General features: G+C 51.4%; 3 protein-coding genes and 3 non-coding genes across 9 annotated transcripts; 1 reads left to right on the top strand and 5 right to left on the bottom strand.

The window, feature by feature from the left end:
- Positions 1-77: 77 nt before the first annotated feature.
- Nek8 (NIMA related kinase 8) lies at positions 78-9,626 on the bottom strand. Of its 3 annotated transcripts, none has more exons than XM_070027324.1 (15): positions 9,526-9,626; positions 8,107-8,312; positions 7,648-7,880; positions 7,281-7,412; positions 6,649-6,857; positions 6,455-6,534; positions 6,189-6,370; positions 5,940-6,090; positions 5,481-5,557; positions 4,853-4,970; positions 2,407-2,557; positions 2,064-2,227; positions 1,800-1,961; positions 1,429-1,587; positions 78-1,068 (listed from the first exon to the last, which is right to left on the bottom strand). In XM_070027324.1, exons 1-15 carry the CDS (start codon positions 9,570-9,572, stop codon positions 1,040-1,042), a joined length of 2,100 nt encoding a protein of 699 aa, XP_069883425.1. In that variant the 5' UTR covers positions 9,573-9,626; the 3' UTR covers positions 78-1,039. The 3 variants fall into 3 exon arrangements, with proteins under 3 accessions (XP_069883425.1, XP_069883426.1, XP_069883427.1); XM_070027325.1 differs by having other exon boundaries at positions 9,546-9,592; XM_070027326.1 differs by lacking the exon at positions 9,526-9,626 and having other exon boundaries at positions 7,698-7,880; positions 8,107-8,196.
- Positions 9,627-12,185: 2,559 nt separating this feature from the next.
- On the top strand, positions 12,186-16,449 carry Tlcd1 (TLC domain containing 1). 2 transcript variants are annotated; one of them, XM_070027320.1, is made up of 4 exons: positions 12,186-12,524; positions 12,846-12,928; positions 13,032-13,114; positions 13,395-16,449. In XM_070027320.1, exons 1-4 carry the CDS (start codon positions 12,331-12,333, stop codon positions 13,776-13,778), a joined length of 744 nt encoding a protein of 247 aa, XP_069883421.1. In that variant the 5' UTR covers positions 12,186-12,330; the 3' UTR covers positions 13,779-16,449. The 2 variants fall into 2 exon arrangements, with proteins under 2 accessions (XP_069883421.1, XP_069883420.1); XM_070027319.1 differs by having other exon boundaries at positions 13,017-13,114.
- Positions 14,383-17,436, bottom strand: Rpl23a (ribosomal protein L23a). Its single transcript, XM_070027321.1, has 5 exons — positions 17,352-17,436; positions 16,551-16,734; positions 15,193-15,369; positions 14,772-14,841; positions 14,383-14,445 (listed from the first exon to the last, which is right to left on the bottom strand). Exons 1-5 carry the CDS (start codon positions 17,374-17,376, stop codon positions 14,431-14,433), a joined length of 471 nt encoding a protein of 156 aa, XP_069883422.1. The 5' UTR covers positions 17,377-17,436; the 3' UTR covers positions 14,383-14,430.
- On the bottom strand, positions 14,929-14,993 carry LOC138831251 (small nucleolar RNA SNORD42). The gene has a single exon (XR_011373193.1). It is a non-coding gene; the product is annotated as a small nucleolar RNA SNORD42 (small nucleolar RNA).
- LOC138831181 (small nucleolar RNA Z17) lies at positions 15,452-15,524 on the bottom strand. The gene has a single exon (XR_011373132.1). It is a non-coding gene; the product is annotated as a small nucleolar RNA Z17 (small nucleolar RNA).
- On the bottom strand, positions 16,829-16,896 carry LOC138831250 (small nucleolar RNA SNORD42). The gene has a single exon (XR_011373192.1). It is a non-coding gene; the product is annotated as a small nucleolar RNA SNORD42 (small nucleolar RNA).
- Positions 17,437-17,442: the final 6 nt, after the last annotated feature.

Here is a 17,442-nt window from a genome sequence, read left to right as displayed (position 1 = left end):
CCCTGCAACCGCAGTCAGGCCTGGCCCAGTCCTTGGGTGGCTCACGCCCGCGCCACTGAAGAGACGTACTTCAGGCAGGCAGTGATATTTTTATTGATGCTGCTGGCGGTCCTTTGGGAAACGGGTATGGCCTGGCTAGCTATCTTTTTCCCAACCTGGGGGTCTGGGGAAAGGCTTGCAACATTCAGGGGGATCCTCAGTACAACCACTTCCGGGCTTTCCCACTCATTCCCAGTGGAGGCTTTCCAAGGCGGTGCAGATCCCTGCTTCTGGATCTGCTTCTGGATAAAAGGAGGGTGTGGCTTCCTTGGAAGGCCCTGCCCCAGGCCATGCATTGCTTAAGTAGGCCTAATGGCCAGTTCAGACAGGCCCCATCTTGTCCTGCTCTGAAGTCTGGAACTGGACTCCAGGGACTAATTTTCTCTCTTCCTCTCTTTCCCCCTCTTCCTCCACACACTCCCTCCCTCTTACTCCCCTCTTCCCCTTCCCCACTGGTCCTGGGGCTTAAACTCAGGGCCTGGGCACTGTCCCTGAGCTTTTGTGCTCAAGGCTAGCACTTGAGCCAGAGCTCCACTTCCTACTTCTTTGGTGGTTAATTTTTGCTCTGGCTGCCTTAACATGGTGATCCTCAGATCTCAGCCCCCTGAGTAGCTAGCATTACAGGCATGAGTGACCAGCACCTCACTACAGACCTAATTTTCTAACTGGGCTGAGGATGAAGGTGCTTTCATAGCAAGGTTCTGGAAACCATCCTTTCTTTAAAAAGTAGGTTTGGCTGCCCACTCCCACCGGCTTGGAGCATTGGGGACAACAAATAAGGAAAGGAGTGGGGAGAGAAGAGTATTGGGGAAACAGTGGACTATGCCTATGCAGGGCTTTTAATCTGGCAGGCTGAAAGCACAGTAGGGTCCTTCCATCCCACTGATGATGCAATCTGGGGAGCTGGCTGATGGGGACCATCAGGCCTCAGGCACCAGCACTTTCCGGAACACCAAGGGAGAAGCCATGTCATGGTGGTCCAGAGATGTATCCTGGTGCCTCAAGGAGGGGCTGGCTCATCTGTGAAGGCTGGAGAATACCAAAGAGTAGAGTCTGCAGCTTCCCAGAGGGCGGCCTCCAGCAAGCATCAATTACTGCCATTCCCCCTGGGCCCTGGAGTATGGCCCCTTCCTACCTACAAATAGACGTACAACACCAACTAGACCCAAGCAAGGAGAGGACACAGAATGCATGTGAGCACTAAGAAAGAGTGGTGCAGCCCTTCCTCACCCAGGCAGGAAGCTCATGATTTTACCCTGCAGCCTCTGCTTTCACTTATCTGGGGACTGCAGATGCTTTGTGTGATTTGAGTTGTAATCACTGAGGATGGAGTGTGACACAGCGGACAGCCTGGGTAATTCTTGTGTGGATGAAGAAAAGATAACTCACGGCGCACAGCCAGGAGAGTGTTTCCATGGCAACAGGACACAGAAGTCACTGTATAAGGGTGTGTCTCCTCCAGCAGCACTGGCCTAGGGAGTCCAGCATCTTCATCCCTCCTTCCAAGCCGACCTCGGGCTCCTTTGCCCCAGGAATACACTTCTCCCTCTGCCAAAAAGAATTCCAAGAATTCTGGGAGAGACTTTTTTTTTTTTTATGGTAGTGGTGGTGCTAGGTGGATTTGGCCAGATAGGACAGAGCCTAAGCAAGCAGCCATACAACCAAATGGTTAAATTGGTTCCAACAGAAGGCAGTTGAGTCCACCAGCCCTGAGATTACATATGCATGCCTGGGCCTGCTCCCATCAAGCCCACACTCACCTGCCCCAATGGCTACAGTGAAGGCATCCCCACAGGCCACCATCACCATCTTAATGCCCTCCAGGCCTTGGACCTGACAGGGTGCCCGGCTTCCCCGGCGGGCAGTGTTGGTACCCAACTGCCCATGCTGATTGCTGCCAAAAGTGTAGCAGCTGCCTGAGACTGTGGGGAAGGGAAAAGGAGAAAAAGGAAGGTCCTTTAACCAAAGTCCCAAGGAGGCCTGGTAAGCATCACTCGAAACCCTGGTCCCCAGGTTTTACTCACTAGTCACAGCAGCTGAATGAGCAGTGCCTAGGTCGACACTCAGGAGGGGCTCTTGGTCCAGGGGTGCAGAGCCTAGTGATGTGAAGCTTAGGGCCTCCTCCACTTGCTGATGAGAGGCAGGCTCCTCCCCCTTAGAAAGGTGGTCCAGGCCCAGCTTGTTAAACCTAAAGACAAAGCCAACTGACAGTTTATGTAGCTGCCTTGCCCCCACCTATATGGGTAGTGGCTGGTAGACAGATGCTACCCTGAGTTGAACCAAACATCACTCTAAGCCCCCTTCAGTTCTGGTTCTTGGGGAGAGGCACAAGAATGAAGAATGGAACATTTACATCCACCTATTCACCTGTTGCTCCCACATGCCAGGGCTTGGCCAGACACTGTGAGGATCATGGAAGAATCAATGCCACATACAACTCGCTGGGCTTCCTGTCCTGAGGGTAAAGGTACCTGCTGGGGGCAGCTATGGGACTCTGTGGTACCTAGTCCCAGCCTACCTACAAGAAGAAATAAGTTGAGGTTAGTTGGAGCTTTAGGGATATTGATGTCAGAAGGAAGAGGGCTCACTAGGGAAACAGTATGAGTGAAGGCTGTTCTTAGCCTGAAATGACTTTTCGAGGTTCTTCTATTGCTGACAATCCTTTACAAGCCTGTTCATGATCCCTCTATTCAGGAGACTGGGGCAGGAAGATTTTCAGGTTATAGAACAATCAATGGATGACACTTCAAGACCCTGTCTCACACACAAAGAAAAAAGCAGGGGCTGGGAAAGTGGCTCAGTGGTAGAGCGCTTGCCTTGCATTCGTGAGACCCTGGGTTCGATTCCTCAGTACCACATAAGCAAAAAAAAAAAAAAAGCCGGAAGTGGTGCTGTGGCTCAAGTGATAGAGCGCTAGCCTTGAGCTGAAGAGCTGAGGGACAGTGCCCAGGCCCAGAGTTCAGGCCCTACAACCAGACCCAAAAAAAAAGCAAGCCAGGTGCCTGTGGCTCACGCCTATAATCCTAGCTACTCAGGAGGCTGAGATCTGAGAATCTCGGTTCAAAGCCAGCCCAGGCAGGAAAGACCGTGAGACTCCTATCTCCAATAAACCACCAGAAAACCAGAAGTGGCTCTGTGGCTCAAGCGGTAGAGCACTCGCCTTGAGCTAAAGAGCTGAGGGACAGCGCCCAGGCCCAGAGTTCAAGCCCCATGACCGACAAAAAAAAAAAAAAAAAAAAAAGCAAGTAAGCAAGCTCCTGTGTGTGTGTGTGTGTGTGAGTGCGCGCGCGCGTGTGTGTGTGCACACGTGTGTGTGTGCACACGTGTGTGTGTGTGTGTGTGTCTTGGGCACTGTCCCTGAGCATCTTTTGTTCAAGACTAGCTTCTACCATTTAAGCCACAGAGCTACTTCCAGCTTTCTCTGAGTAGTTCATTGAAGAGTCTCATGGGCTTTTTCACCTGGGCTGGTTTCGAACTGTGATCCTCAGATCTCAGCCTCTTGAGCAGCTAGGATTTTCAGGCATGAACCACCAATACCTGGCTCAAGCTCCTGTTCTGATTCTACCTGTCCCTGACAGGTGATACAGCTATCTTTGAATTGTCACCTTTGACTCTTGGATGTAACCCTGATGCTAGTTGTCCTGAGCATGCTGAAAATGGGTCATCTCCACCCCTCTCTTCCAGAAACCATCTATGTCATCTCTAGTTTCAGTGTCCAGTCTAATGCCTAATCCAGAAAGGATCTCAGTAAGTACTGTTGGATGGATAGATATGCTTAGCATATCCAAGGCGCTCGGTCTGATCTCCAACACTGCAAATAATAATAAGGTGGGGGGATGGCTCACACATGTAATCCTAGCTACTCAGGAGGCTGAGATTTGAGGATCAAAGTTCAAAGCTAGCTGGGGCAGGGAAGTCTGTAAGATTTTTTTTTTTTGATTGGTCATGGGACTTGAACCTGTCCTGGGTGCTGTCCCTCAGCTATTCAGCTTAAGACTACTGCTCTACCACTTGAGCCACAGCACCACTTCTGGTTTTCTGGTGGTTTATTGGAGATAAAAGGAGATAAGAGTCTCATTGACATTCCTGCCTGGGATGACTTTGAACCATAATCCTCAGATCTCAGCCTCCTGAGTAGCTGGGATTATAGGCATGAGCTACCAACACCTGGCTGTGAGACTCTTTATCTCCAATTAACCACCAGAAAACTGGAAGTGGTTCTGTGGCTCAAAGTAGTAGAACAGTAACCTTGAGCTGAAGAGCTCAGGGAGAGCACCGAGGCCCAGAGTCCAAGCCCCATGACCCACAATAAATAAATAAAGTAATAAAGTAATAATAACAAATAAATGTTGTTGGAAAAGAAAAAACTCATCAGGTGCCAGTGGCTCACACCTGTACTTCTAGCTACTAAGGAAGCTGAGATTAGCTCAGGGCTAGCACTCTACCACCTAAGCCACAGCACCACTTCCGGTGTTCTGGTATTGGAGGTAAGTGTTTCACGGCCTTTTCCTGCCTGGACTGGCTTTGACCCACGATCATTATGATCATTATATTTCAGCCTCCTGAATAGCTAGGATTTACAGGCGCAAGCTACCGGCACCCGGCTGAGCGCTAGCCTTGAGCTGAAGAGCTGAGGGACAGTGCCCAGGCCCAGAGTTCAAGCCCCACGACCGACAAAAAAAAAAAAAAAAAGAATTTGAGAGGAAAGAGGAAAGGCCCAAGGGGGGTAGAAGTAGGTATGAAGGAGAACCAGGGCTAAGGAAGCTGTGAAAAGGAACTTTGAGGCTACAGCAAAGAAATAGAGGGAGCTTACCACCATCTCCACGGCCCCAGGCAAAGAGTTCTCGATCAGTGGACAGGGCCAGTACATGGGAAGCCCCACAGGCCACTTGCACCATCTCATAGCCCAGCAGGGCCTCCACAATGGTGGGCTAGAGAGAGAGAGAGAGAGGAAAAGAAAGAAAGACCTTCCTGCCCAGAGTGGCTTTGAACCATGATCCTCTGATCTCAGCATCTTGAGTAACTAGGATTACAGCTAGGCTGCAAATTTTCAGAAGATGTTGTCTCTTTAAATGCAGTCCTCCCTCCACCACATTCAGAACAAACTGCCAGGTGGGTAGCCACTAAGAAACATGGTCTTTTTTTTTTTTTCAGTCGTGGGGCTTGAACTCTGGACCTGAGTGCTGTCCCTCAGCTCTTCAGCTCAAGGCCAGCGCTCTACCACATGAGTACAGGGCCACTTCCAAGCATGGTCTTTCTGTACTTGCTCAGATCCTACCCAGAACAGGTGCAGCCTGGGAGCTAGTGGTAACTTGGCTGCTGAGGACTTCCCCGACACCTCCCCCCCACCCCTCCCACCATCACCACCTGGTGTCAGCTTTCACATGTGCGCTCCCTAGCAGTCTCTCACTTCCCCTTTCCAGGGCACAAGTGCCACCCACCTGGCTGACGTCAGTAAGGCTGCCATGGCCCAAACACCCATTGCTGCCACTGCCAAAGGTCATGATGATGCCTCGGTCTGGGAAAGAAAGCAGTTAAGAGGAGTGAAACTAGCTTGATACACACGTGAGTTGGAGGAGCGGGATAAAATTGGGGCTAAGGCTAGAAGGATTGGGGGAGGGGGGCGAGAAAGGTAGGGATCTCTTCCTGTGTGTGGTTTTGGACAAGTGACCACTTCTCTAAGCTTTAGTTTCCCCATCTGTCAAATGGGCCCTTGTGGCATCTGCCCATTGTTACGGGGTAACAGAGACAGGTGTAAGCACATGTTCTCAACTGCTAGTCCATAGAAGCAGTTAATTTGTTAATAGGAGAAAAGAGACAAACATTAGTTGAGCAATTTGCAACGGAAAAAAGTTGCTCTGTGGAGAAGTTCCTACAGGATTCTCCTCTGACAAGCTCACCAGTCAGGCAAGCCGTGAAGAGGTCCCCGCAGGCCACGTGCTTGATGGTCACGCCTGACTGGCCCTCCAAGAAACGTGAGATGAACTGGGGCTGAGGGTGCTCCACCGCCCCAGGCAAGAGGACGCCTTCCCCAGCGCCTAGGGGCGGAGCCTGCGGGAGGGGAGGGGAAGTGGGCGGCGCCTGAGCATCTCCAAACCTCCTGACACCTTCACCCAATCCAGGCCACAGCCAATGCCAAACCTGCTCACCTCCCACAGGATAAGGCGTCCCGAGCGTGTGACCCCGGCCTTCTGTGTGCGCCCGGTGGCCACCTGGACCACCTCAGTGTTGAGCATGGGCAGCCGCAGAGGTGTGCTGAGCCCCCCACCCCACGCATACACTGAAGAGAGTGGTGGCGGGATGGCAGGCCTCAGTGATCCCCGGGGCATGCCTGTGGGTACACAGCCAATTAAACTAATGGAAATGGTCGGGAATAAGCAAGCTTTGGCAGCTGACACACCACCACCCCACTTACCTCTGCAGCGGGCACTGGAAGTCCTGTTCCCTGTACTGCTGGGGGCTATGGGTGGTCCTGGGACCAGGGACTTCTCTGCTCTGAAGGACAGACACAAGAGCCTCAGGACAAGGACACTCCCTAGCAATGTTACACAAGTACAGAGGGAGCCCCCCTCTTCCCCTATCACCCAAGACCCCTCCATCTATGTAGACCTCCGCATGAGAACGCTGCCCACATCCGTGTGAAGGTTAAGGAGGGCCCGGATGCAGAGGGGCTGAGCCATGATGTGGCTGAGTGGTGGACGCTGTGAGGGCTCCAGGCTGAGCAGACTCAGGACAAGCTGGCGCAACTCAGGGCTGTACCGGTCAGAGATGGGGGCAAAGGTGCCACTCATGATCTTCAGCACCAGTGCTGGCAGGTTCTGTGAATCCCCAAAGTTGGAGTATAGGTGGCCAGGGTGTTGGGCTAGGCTCTTAGCCAGAGCAGCACCCTTAGTTCCATCTCCATCTGAGGATCTGATGGGGTAATCAGAGTCTTACTGAAGGAGACTTCAGTGTCTCATCAGAGGACTCTCCCAATGGGAGCAAAGCCAAATCCTACTTTCAGGAATTCCTAGTCTGATAAGGGAGTTCCAGCACTTCCTCCCTAAACTGCTGAGACTACCACAGGTCATCTGAACCAGAAGAGCCACAAGCCCAGACCTGGGGAAATCCACCTGGGGAAATCCAGATACGATTGAGATATGACTGACTGAAGAGAAGAAGCTCAGAAATGGTTGGAACTGAGGGCTGCTGAGCACGGAGCAAGATTTCTCAGTTGTTTCTTTAGAGGAGTTTATACTCACTGCAGCTTCAAAGGCCCTCTTGAGGCTGGCCAGTTCATAGAGGACACAGCCCAGGGCCCAGATGTCACTCTTCTGGTTGTAGGGTTTACCCTCACACAGCTCAGGGGAGATGTAGCATGGAGTACCCACCACCTGCAGGAAGGAAACCTAATTAGAGTCCACTTTAGGCTTTGGCCACACACCCATTTGTGGACAGCTTCCCTTCAAAGCAAGCCAAAAGGCTTTCTCCTACAAGACTATACAGCTAGGGGCCAGGGAGCCAGATTTTCTTTTGTGGGGGGGGGTGCTGGGAGGACGTAAGGGTGTAGAATAGACCTCTGCCCTCAACACTTTTAGCATCCTTAGGGTCCCTTCCATGTCTAGGCACCGTGTAGGCTTTGCTCTTGCTGCTAAGGATCTTGGAGATGCCAAAATCACCAATTTTGACAACCATGCGGTGTTTGTCAAGAAGGATGTTCTGGGTCTTGAGGTCCCGGTGCAGGATGAGGTGGGTGTGCACATGATGCAGGGCAAGCAGGATCTGCACAAAGAAGTGAAGGATAGTCTCTTCCTCCAGCAGAGAGTTGCAGCGCTTTTGGATAAACTCAGCCAGGGTGCCACCTGTAACACAAGAAACTCCTCAAGATCTGGACTCTTCCATATGGGAGACAACTTCTCTCCTTTTATGGAAGAAGATTAGGGTCAGAGAGGACAAGGAACCAGAACGCACTTCTGACCTTCAGCCAAGCCCCATTCCAATGAAGGAAGCTAACTAATCCATTATTTGTTTGGCTATCCTAGAAGTACGAGGTCTATGAAACCAGGTGGGGAAAGGAGGCAGGCCCACCTGGTGCATATTCCATGGCGATCATGAGTGCCTTGTCCTCCAGGAAGTTCTCATAGTATTCAATAACATTGGGGTGGTTGAGCAACTTGAGCACCTGGCACTCGTTTTGGGCTGCTTGCCGCTCTTCTTTGGTCATCTGCTCTACTGGGATCTGCTTGATGATCACCAGCTTCTGGTCAGCCTTTCGCAGGCAGAGGTGCACAATCCTAGAGACATAGAATGGAGCAGGCACTAGCTGAGCCTCCAGCCATATATCAAGTAGAAGAAGTTAAGTGTGGTAGTACATATCTGTAATCCCAGCTCTTGGAAAACTGAGACAGAAAGATTTTGAGTTTGAGGCCAGCCTGAATTACATAAGTTCTAGGATATATAATGAGACGTGGTCTCAAAAAAAAGTTCAATGAATGGAACCCACTCAATATATTATTTCAATTCTGTGGTCAGTGTATATAATAGCAGAAATTATAGGGGCTGGGAAGGTGGCTCAGTGGTAGAGCGCTTGCCTTGCATGCCTGAGGCCCTGGGTTCGATTCCTCAGCACCACATAAGCAAAAAGAAAAAAGCCGGAAGTGGCGCTGTGGCTCAAGTGGTAGAGCACTTAGCCTTGAGCTGAAGAGCTGAAGAACAGCGCCGAGACCCAGAGTTCAGGCCCCACGACCGGACCCAAAAAAAAAAAAGCAGAAATTATATTGTCCATTTTCTGGGGCCCAGTTCTGGGGCTTGAACTCAGGGCCTGGGTGCTGTCCCTTAGCTATTCAGCTCAAGGCCAGCGCTCTACCACTTGAGCCACAGCGCCACTTCGGGTTTTCTGGTGGGTAATTGGAGATAAGAGTCTCATGGACTTGCCTCCCTGGGCTGGCTTTGAACTGTGATCCTTAGATCTCAGCCTCTAGAATAGCTGGGATTCTGGGCGTGAGCCACCGGTGCCCGGCTACTTCTGGCTTTGCTGTTGTTGTTGTTAGTTTACTTGGGATAAGTTTCACAGACTTTCCTGCCCAGGCTAGTTTCCAACCTCAATCCTCAGATCTCAGCCTCCTGAATAGCTAGAATTACAGGTGTAAACCACTAGCACCCAGCTTAACATCTTACTGTACACAGGTCCTGTATGGTGAATGAGGACCACGTCTATTTTTGTCATCTGTATAATCAGCGCCCACAGCCAGACGTCTTGGCTCCATATCAAGAAATATCAAGGACAAGCAACTTCAGAGAACTCCCCACCGCGCTGCGGCTGGCGAGGGGCGTGGCCCCTTTAGGGCGGAATCTCCTCGCTAGGCCCGAACCGGAAGCCGGGGCGGGGCTTCCCAGAATGGCACTCACGCCTTGGGGAGGGGTTAGCCAGGCGGCAAATTTCAGTCAAGAGTTGGAACTTATTTCCCCTCTGCCCTAGCAGTTCCCTTCCCCAGAGCCCCGGCTCACCCGAAGGCGCCTCTCCCTACCACTCGGATCCGCTCGTATTTCTCCATCTCATTTCTCAGAGCTAAGCCTCCGGGGACCCTCCGCGCGGCGCGTGCGCAGACCCGCCCGTTCTGGAGCCCCGCCCCTGTGGCTGTGCAACTTTTTCGGGGCGGAGCCAGCTCAGCTAATTAAGAACTGGCTGGGGCGCGCGCGGTGTTTTCGAACCCATCTGTTGCTCACTTCCCCGACACGAGTTCGCTTTTCCCTCGCGACCATCATCCCCCACGTAGGGTCCACGAATAGGGCGGGACCGGTGTGTGTGTGTGTTTGTTTGCTCGCACCCGCCTTTTTCTCACCCCTGCGGCGCACAACCTGGCCCTGGGCCAAGCGCGATTGGAGGAAGGCCGTGATCCACCGTTATCCCACACCCCAAGGCGGAATGAGGGAAGACTAACCCTGCTCTTCCCACCAAAGACACCAATTCGGACTGGCGTGGGTTTTTATTGGCACGTAAACACGAGAAACAAAACAATCCAAGAGTCCTGCTGGGTCTGTGGGGCTGGAAGCAGGGTGAGTTTCGTGTTTGCCTAAGGAGGGACCGGGAAACCCCGAGCTGTATCCGTTGATTCATCTGAGGAAGACTTCACGCCACCACCACCACCACCATCACCACACCACACCCCCCCCCGGGGCTGACCCGACTGGTGACTAGGCATTTGTCATTGCTCTCACCTCGGAATGCACACCCAAACCGCTGTCCTTGGAGATGGGCTCCTCCAGTAGGTGGAAGCAACCCAGTATCTGGCAGCTTCTGGAAAAGGATTCAATGCTTTTGACCAGAAGTAGAAAGCTAACTAATATCACCCACTAAATTCTTAATAGAAGTGAATTAGTTGATTGATTTGGTGGCCGGGTTTGAACTCAAGGCCTGGGCACTGTCCCTGAGCTTCATTTTGCTCAAGAGCACTCTGCCACTTTGAGCCACAGCGCCAACTTCCGGCTTTTTCTGTTTCTATGTAGCGCTGAGGGTTTCATGCATGCCAGGCAAGCACTCTACCACTAAGCCACATTCCCAGTCCCCCACTTCTGGTTTTATGGTGGTTAATTGAAGATAGTCTCACTGAAATTCTTGTTCAGTCTGGCTTTGAACCGTGATCCTCAGATCTCAGTTTACTAAGTAGCTAGGGCCAGTGTACATGGTAAGTGAATTTAAATTTAATCCCAACTCTAGTTGAGCCCCTCCTGCTCTGCGGGAGCTCTGTAAAACCTCAGCATTGGGCTGGGAAGGTGGCTCAAGTGGTAGAGTGCTAACCTTGAGCTAAAGAGCTGAGGGACAGCACCCAGGTCCAGAGTTCAGGCCCCACAACTACCAAAATAAATAAATTAATTAACTAATTAAAATCTCAGCATTGAAGAAGTAAATGGTCATTCGCTAAAGGCTAGCGTCCCTGTTTTTGAATGAGGGAGTAATTGGAGGAAAAGGATGTTTATCTTCTGCTTGTGATCCCCCCGCCTCGGAAGAACACTTTCCTTCTTGGAAGGAACACTTGGAATGGATCAACGGTACTAGCACAGACCAGTGTTGGCTGGTGGACAGGTTGTCTCGTGAGCTAAGAGGGGGGAGGGCACTCACCTAGGACATCGTGCTGTCACCTAGTAATGGACTGGCCCTAGAATGACCCAGCAAGGATTAATGTGTAACCTTGGAGCCTTCATGGAACACAGAGCAAACATCCAGACGACCTGGTCCTTGGGTCTCTGAGCTTCGAATTTTCAGGTTCCTCCTCCATACATCTCCCTTCCCCCTTCTTCCACGCTTTACGCACACTTCACTTCACCAGCTTCCAACTAGGATCAGCCTTATTTCCCCGCCCCCGAAGCAACCACTTTGCTCTTTTGAAGGCGGGAGAAGACCCAAGGCCACGGTGGGGACAGGCTGACACCTAGTGGCCAGAAGCCGCAACTGCTCCAGGCTACTGTCCTGGAGAGAGAGAGAGGTGGGTCACCCCAGCTGTCTGGGCAAATCTGGTCTTCCCCACTCCAGCCTCGGGAGCCAGGAGCCCTGGGACTATCCGAGGGAGGACTGTGACAGCCGCCTGGCCCCGGGAGCCCCAGAGTGGCTGAGAAGACAGGTGATGGGTGACTCAACAGTTCCTAAGTAGTGGCTCTGGGCACTGGAGAGGCAGGTAAACATCGCCTGTTACTGGCCAGTGGAGCTGGGCGGAGCCATTCTCTCAAGGCGGGGCTTCGGACCCCTCTCCAAGATCAGGATTTAGGTGACTTGGGTCTTGGACGATCTCACTCAGCTGTGCCCAGAAAGGAATTGAGAGCGCATTCTCCGATCTATGCTGGGAAACTGCTGGCCCTGGGAGAAAAGTGGGGATGAGGCTAATGAGTCCGTGCGAGCGAGGGCGGCTGGGGACACTTCGGCAGTCGGGAGGAGCCAGACTGGGGCGCCTTGGCGGCGACGCCCCCAGGACAACCACTTCCCGCCCGAAGTCGACGAGATCCGGGCGGGGCCGGGGCGCTGGCGGGGCGGGGGAGGAGGGAGAATGGGTCTCGCGCCGTCCGCGCAGCAGAGGCGCCCGAGGGGCGGAGGCAGGCGGCGGGGCGGGGCGGGGGCGCGGGCGGCGGGGGGCGGGGGCAGAGGCCCCGCCAGGAGGGCGGGGAGGGGCGATGGGGCCTAGAGGCTCAGCGAAAACTCCGTGGGGCTTTCGGCCGGCGAGAGAGGCTGTCGGGGCGCACTGGCCAGACGGAGTCCTGTTTCCACAACTGCCCGGAGAGACGGCCTAGAAGGCGGACAGACCGACGGCAGGGAGGGCCAGTATGACCCCCGTCCTGCATCCCGCCTTGCCCCTGCTCCTGGTCGCCACGCTGACCTTCCGAGCGCTCCGGCGAGCCCTCAGTCGCCTGCCCCTGCCGGCGCACGTGCGCACCGACCCCCTGCGCACCTGGCGCTGGCACAACCTCCTCGTCTCCTTCACCCACTCCATTGTGTCAGGGATCTGGGCACTGCTGTGGTGAGTGAGCAACTGGGAAATGAGGTGGCCAAGGGAGCCGGCGGCGGGGTGCTGGGACTGGCTTCCCTGTTATTATTCCCATCACTCACAGCGAGCCGGGGCCGTGGGATCTCACCTGATTCCCTGGCTGGGAAAACTACCCAACCAGCTACGATCCTGGGAAACCCGAGACACCTGGGTTTCGGCCAAGCTCCTCCTTACTCTCCAGTTAGCCAATGATGGGAGCCCAGACTACCCTGGGACCGGCCAGAGTATTGGGGGAGTTCAGGGTCCTTGGGGATGCTGAAACAGAGAGAACCTCCCTTTTCCCCTCCCTTGCAGTTTATGGCAGACTCCCGAGATGCTAGTGGAGATGGAGACAGCGTGGTCACTTTCTGGTTATTTGCTCGTTTGCTTCTCCGCAGGTAGGTCTTGCCCTGGAAGCTTGAGGTAGAGGGGAAGGAGGTGGGCAGCATTCGCGATGACAAATAACACCATACAGCTAAAAGAAAGCTTTGTGTCTGTTAGGATACTTCATCCATGACACAGTGGACATCGTGATTAGTAGCCAGACTCGGGCCTCTTGGGAATACCTTGTTCACCATGTCATGGTAAGTGATGTGATCCAGGACTGGATTCTATCTATTTTCCTGAACCCAGGAGGCAAAAGGCTGTCTTAATGTCTGCTGTGTTCTCCCTTTCTCAGAGGCTACTAATACCTAGGCTCACCTACTGAGCAAACAAACTGGGAAAGCTATTCAGAGCTAGAACCTTTGGGCAAAGATCAAAGTCTATGGAATGAAAAAAACCCAAAACACAAATATTACATCTATTTCCCCAGCCCTCAATTGGTGGTCTGATATATCTCCACCTTGACACCTTGTCTTATAGGCTATAGGTGCCTTCTTCTCTGGCATCTTTTGGAGAAGCTTTGTTGGTGCAGGTGTCCTGACACTACTGGTGGAAGTCAGCAATATCTTCCTCACCTTCCGAATGATGATGAAGATCAACAATGCCCAAGAGCTTCTCCTTTACAGGATCAACAAGTACGTCAACTTGGTCATGTACTTTCTATTTCGCCTGGCACCTCAGGTCTACCTCACCAAATTCTTCCTGCAATATGCAGGCCAGAGGAACCTGGGCGGCTTTCTGCTGAGCATCTTGCTCATGTTGGATGTGATGATCCTCATCTACTTTTCCCGCCTCCTACGCTCTGACTTCTGCCCTGAGCCGGTCCCCAGCCGGCAACACAAAGACAAGTTTTTGACTGAGTGAGAGGTGCAAGGCCTGGGACATGGGGCAAAGGACAAAAATCACAGCCAAGAACTGGAACAGACTCACATAAACCGGGACTCTGCCTCAAGTGTGGGCGTCTTCTGGGGCCACCTTGAGCCTGCACCCACACTATTGAAACACTAATGAAAGCACTCCTCTGAAGTCTTTTTGTTTGGCAAGGGATGAGGGAAGCAGTCAGACCGGTTGGACATGGTAGATGGGGGTGATGACCCAAAAACCAGGCAACCTACACTGCCATGTCATGCCAATGACAGTTCTAACCCCTCTGCTGCATCAAACTGCCTTTTCACATGTAGCCCCTTCAAGGGGTAGAGTGGTCTCTTACAAAGCCTGTTCTCTTATCTCTGATGGGATAGGAAGTATGTCCAAGTTGTTCTAGGACAATTAATAAATACCTCTGGGGCCTGAGTAGAGGTCTTGGCAAAGGGGTGGGGATGTGGGTTTGAAGGTAAAGCAGTTTACTACCAAGATCTATGCCATGGGTTTGATTCCCAGCTCCAAAACTCTTTAAGCTCTATTTTCCTAGTGACAGTTTAGCCTACCCCAGGCCCAACCAGAAACCAACAAAGACAAGACACACATAATTGGTGGGAAAAAAATGTATATTTATAATTTGCCAGCTTGATTCAGTTTAGATGATTCCAATCTGAAAAGAAAAAGGGGGGGGGAACTGTGTTATTAGAGCTCCTTTTCAAGATTATGCTTAAGTGTCATGGTCAAGAGGGAAAATGACAGTTGGGTAATTAGCAAGTCAGGCTTGGTGACTAACAAATGCATCATCAGTGTTCAGAAGTAGGTAGGCACTAAGAGTTTGTTGCAGCCAGACACTTGAGGCTCATGCCTGAAGGATCAAGGTCAGAAGCCAGCTCAGGTGGAAAAGCCTAGAAGTTTAGAGCCAGTTGTATGAAAGCACAAAGCCCCTAAGAGTTCAAGCCCTGGTACCAGCCAAAGAAAGGTCTGTTGGAAGCTTACTTTGTTGGCAACATCTAAAGCATCGTAATCAGGAGCCAGTCGAACATATGCCTTCTTCTCTCCATCAGGTCTAGATGGAAACAGAAAGCTTAGTGACTACAGTCTCTACATCTCGGTCTCCACACTCTCTTCCTCCTCCCGCCCCTGCCAATCCTGAGCGCATCAGTGGTTCCTTTGTTCATATCATTCCTTTCTGAATAGTGAATTTTCCATCATTTGCGCAGAATAGGCGAGAGAAGTATTTTACTGGAAATTTTACAATGTACCTTAGCCCCTATCAATTAGAGGTAGGGATCCAGAAAATGAGCACCAATCCTATACCAGAGGGACACTTTCCCAAAACTGACACCACATACAGGGGAGAATGTATAAAACTGTACAGAAGCACTAATTTTCAGACCCCTGACTGTGGCCCACTTACCTGATCAGGGTATTGACCTTGGCTACATCAATGTCATAGAGCTTCTTCACAGCCTGTTTGATCTGATGCTTGTTGGCCTTAACATCCACAATGAACACAAGTGTGTTGTTGTCTTCTATTTTCTTCATGGCTGACTCAGTGGTCAGGGGGAACTTGATGATAGCATAGTGGTCAAGCCTGAAAGGAAAAGCAAAATGGAGGCAGGGACCCAGGTTGGATGGGCATTCTCTTTTGAATCCAGCTGAAGGGCTGGAGAATAGGTGCATCAGACAATAAGAATGCAAATCATTTTTGTCAGACTTTGGTCGCTTAACAGTGTCATCATCTGCACCCTGAGTTCCAGAGTTCTGAAGGCCCAGCCTGGAGGCAGACCCTTATGCATTTTCTTTGACCTGAAGGGGTTTACTTAAGAACCACCTTTGACTTCAAACACTTTCACTCATTTCTACTTCATTGGTTACTAAAAGATGGCTCATGCCTGTAATACTAGCTACTCAAGAGATACTGAGGACTCAGTTGTACTAAAGGGCCTGCACTATTAAGCACTCTACCACTTGAACCATGACTTCCAGCCCTGACCCTCAGTTGTTAAGCTCAAGGCAAGCACTCTACCACTTGAGCTACAGTACCACTTCTGATTTTTTTTTCTGTTTATGTGGTGCTGAGTAATCGAACCCAGGGTTTGGTGCTTTTGAGGCACTACTAAGCATTTTACCACTGAGCCACCTTCCCAGCCCTGAAAGAACACCTTTTTACTTACAACTCTGCAGTGGCTTAAGCACAAATAGAATATAGCTTCTCAAGATACTTTCCTGTTCAGAGTTAAGACTAAATTCTAGGTTCAAACAGATGGAGTGTCGAATAAAATTTTTTTTTCCCTTTGGGGTCCGGTTGTGGGGCCTGAACTCTGGGCCTGGGCGCTGTCCCTCAGCTCTTCAGCTCAAGGCTAGCGCTCTACCACTTGAGCCACAGCGCCACTTACAACTTTTTTCTTTTTGTTTATATGGTGCTGAGGAATCAAACCCAGGGCCTCTTGTATGTAAGACAAGCGTTCTACCACTCAGCCACTTTCCCAGCCCCAGAGTGTTGAAAACCTGACAAGTGTACCTCCTAGACATTGTTAACAGGCCAACACCACTGCCCAAATACAATGACTGAATCCTCACCATCAAATCTGCCTATGTGCTTTCCCTCAAGGCTGTCCTCTCCAGCAATAAGTGTTATGAAGAAAGAAATAAAAATTTAACTCCAAAATAAGCATGTGTTTAACCTCTTTTATACTCAATAAATTGGACTTTGGAATATTGACATGTTAAGTGGTAATTAACACACAAGCATGGGGCAACACTAGCACTTACTTGTTTCTCCTCGGAGCACTCTTCCGAGGGTATTTGGGCTGTCTTCGGAGCCGTAGCGTCTTGGGCCGCCGGAAGGTGGGTGAAGTGCGGATCTTCTTCTTTTTGTGGCTGTGGACACCTTTCAGCACTGCCTTCTTGGCCTTCAAAGCCTTTTCCTTGGCTTCGGCTTTAGGAGGGGCAGGAGCTGAGAGAAGGAAAGAAAATCAAGTAGGGGGCTTAAACCAGAAATCTTGTTACTTCCGGCCTGGAGATCTGCCTCAAAGCGCCCACGTCCACATGTGCATCAGAGGTTCCTTTGAAAACATCATAAATCTCAGAAAATCAAGATATTTCCCATCATATGCACTATGTTGGAGCGAAGGTAATCCACTTGTTAGAACTTCAGTTGAATGGCGAAGAAACGAAACTAGCACGTGATATTTGCTAGGAAGGTTTGACTATACCCATCGCCTAACCACCCAGAGGGACGCATGGCCCCATATAACATGAAAAAGAGGGAGAAAACGAGTAATGCTGGGAAATACTAATTCCTTTTAGGTCTGGACACAAGCTATGACGTTGTACAGCTCCCCCCAAGCCAGTTATTTGGCCTTCTCTGGCGAAAACGTGGCCGGATTGCCTGGAACCCACTTCACAGGACCCAGCCCATGCGGCTGGGCCTCCAGCGCCCACATAACGCCGCAGTGTGGCATAACCGCCGGATGCCGTTCCGGGACACATCCCCGCGAACTTAGCCCAACCATGTCCTCCCAGTAAGTTGTCTGCGAGCATTCCAAGGAAACCCGTGGACCTAACACACACCTCCCTTCTTCGCTTTCGGCGCCATCTTGGTGAAAAGGGTTTCCAGCGTCGATTTCCTAGGGCTTATAGAATCAAGTCTCACTGAGCATCG

Source organism: Dipodomys merriami, unplaced genomic scaffold, assembly GCF_024711535.1.
Source record: "Dipodomys merriami isolate MVZ:Mamm:240054 unplaced genomic scaffold, mDipMer1.0.p SCAF_19, whole genome shotgun sequence".
NCBI classification, from domain to species: Eukaryota; Metazoa; Chordata; class Mammalia; order Rodentia; family Heteromyidae; genus Dipodomys; species Dipodomys merriami.
This window is presented reverse-complemented; position numbering and strand designations above follow the sequence as displayed.

Excerpts from the sequence above, each read along its gene's own strand:
- Nek8 (XM_070027324.1), bottom strand. The coding sequence starts at position 9,572 with ATGGAGAAATACGAGCGGATCCGAGTGGTAGGGAGAGGCGCCTTCGG. Across the intron at positions 5,558-5,939 it reads CTTCACGGCTTGCCTGACTG|ACCGAGGCATCATCATGACC; the intron begins GTGAGCTTGTCA and ends TTTCTTTCCCAG. Across the intron at positions 2,228-2,406 it reads CTGGCATGTGGGAGCAACAG|GTTTAACAAGCTGGGCCTGG; the intron begins GTGAATAGGTGG and ends CTTTGTCTTTAG.
- Tlcd1 (XM_070027319.1), top strand. The coding sequence starts at position 12,331 with ATGACCCCCGTCCTGCATCCCGCCTTGCCCCTGCTCCTGGTCGCCACG. Across the intron at positions 12,929-13,016 it reads GCTCGTTTGCTTCTCCGCAG|CTTTGTGTCTGTTAGGATAC; the intron begins GTAGGTCTTGCC and ends GCTAAAAGAAAG. Across the intron at positions 13,115-13,394 it reads ACCTTGTTCACCATGTCATG|GCTATAGGTGCCTTCTTCTC; the intron begins GTAAGTGATGTG and ends CTTGTCTTATAG.
- Rpl23a (XM_070027321.1), bottom strand. The coding sequence starts at position 17,376 with ATGGCGCCGAAAGCGAAGAAGGGAG. Across the intron at positions 16,735-17,351 it reads GCCGAAAGCGAAGAAGGGAG|CTCCTGCCCCTCCTAAAGCC; the intron begins GTGTGTGTTAGG and ends TCCTTCTCTCAG. Across the intron at positions 15,370-16,550 it reads AGTGCTCCGAGGAGAAACAA|GCTTGACCACTATGCTATCA; the intron begins GTAAGTGCTAGT and ends TTTTCCTTTCAG.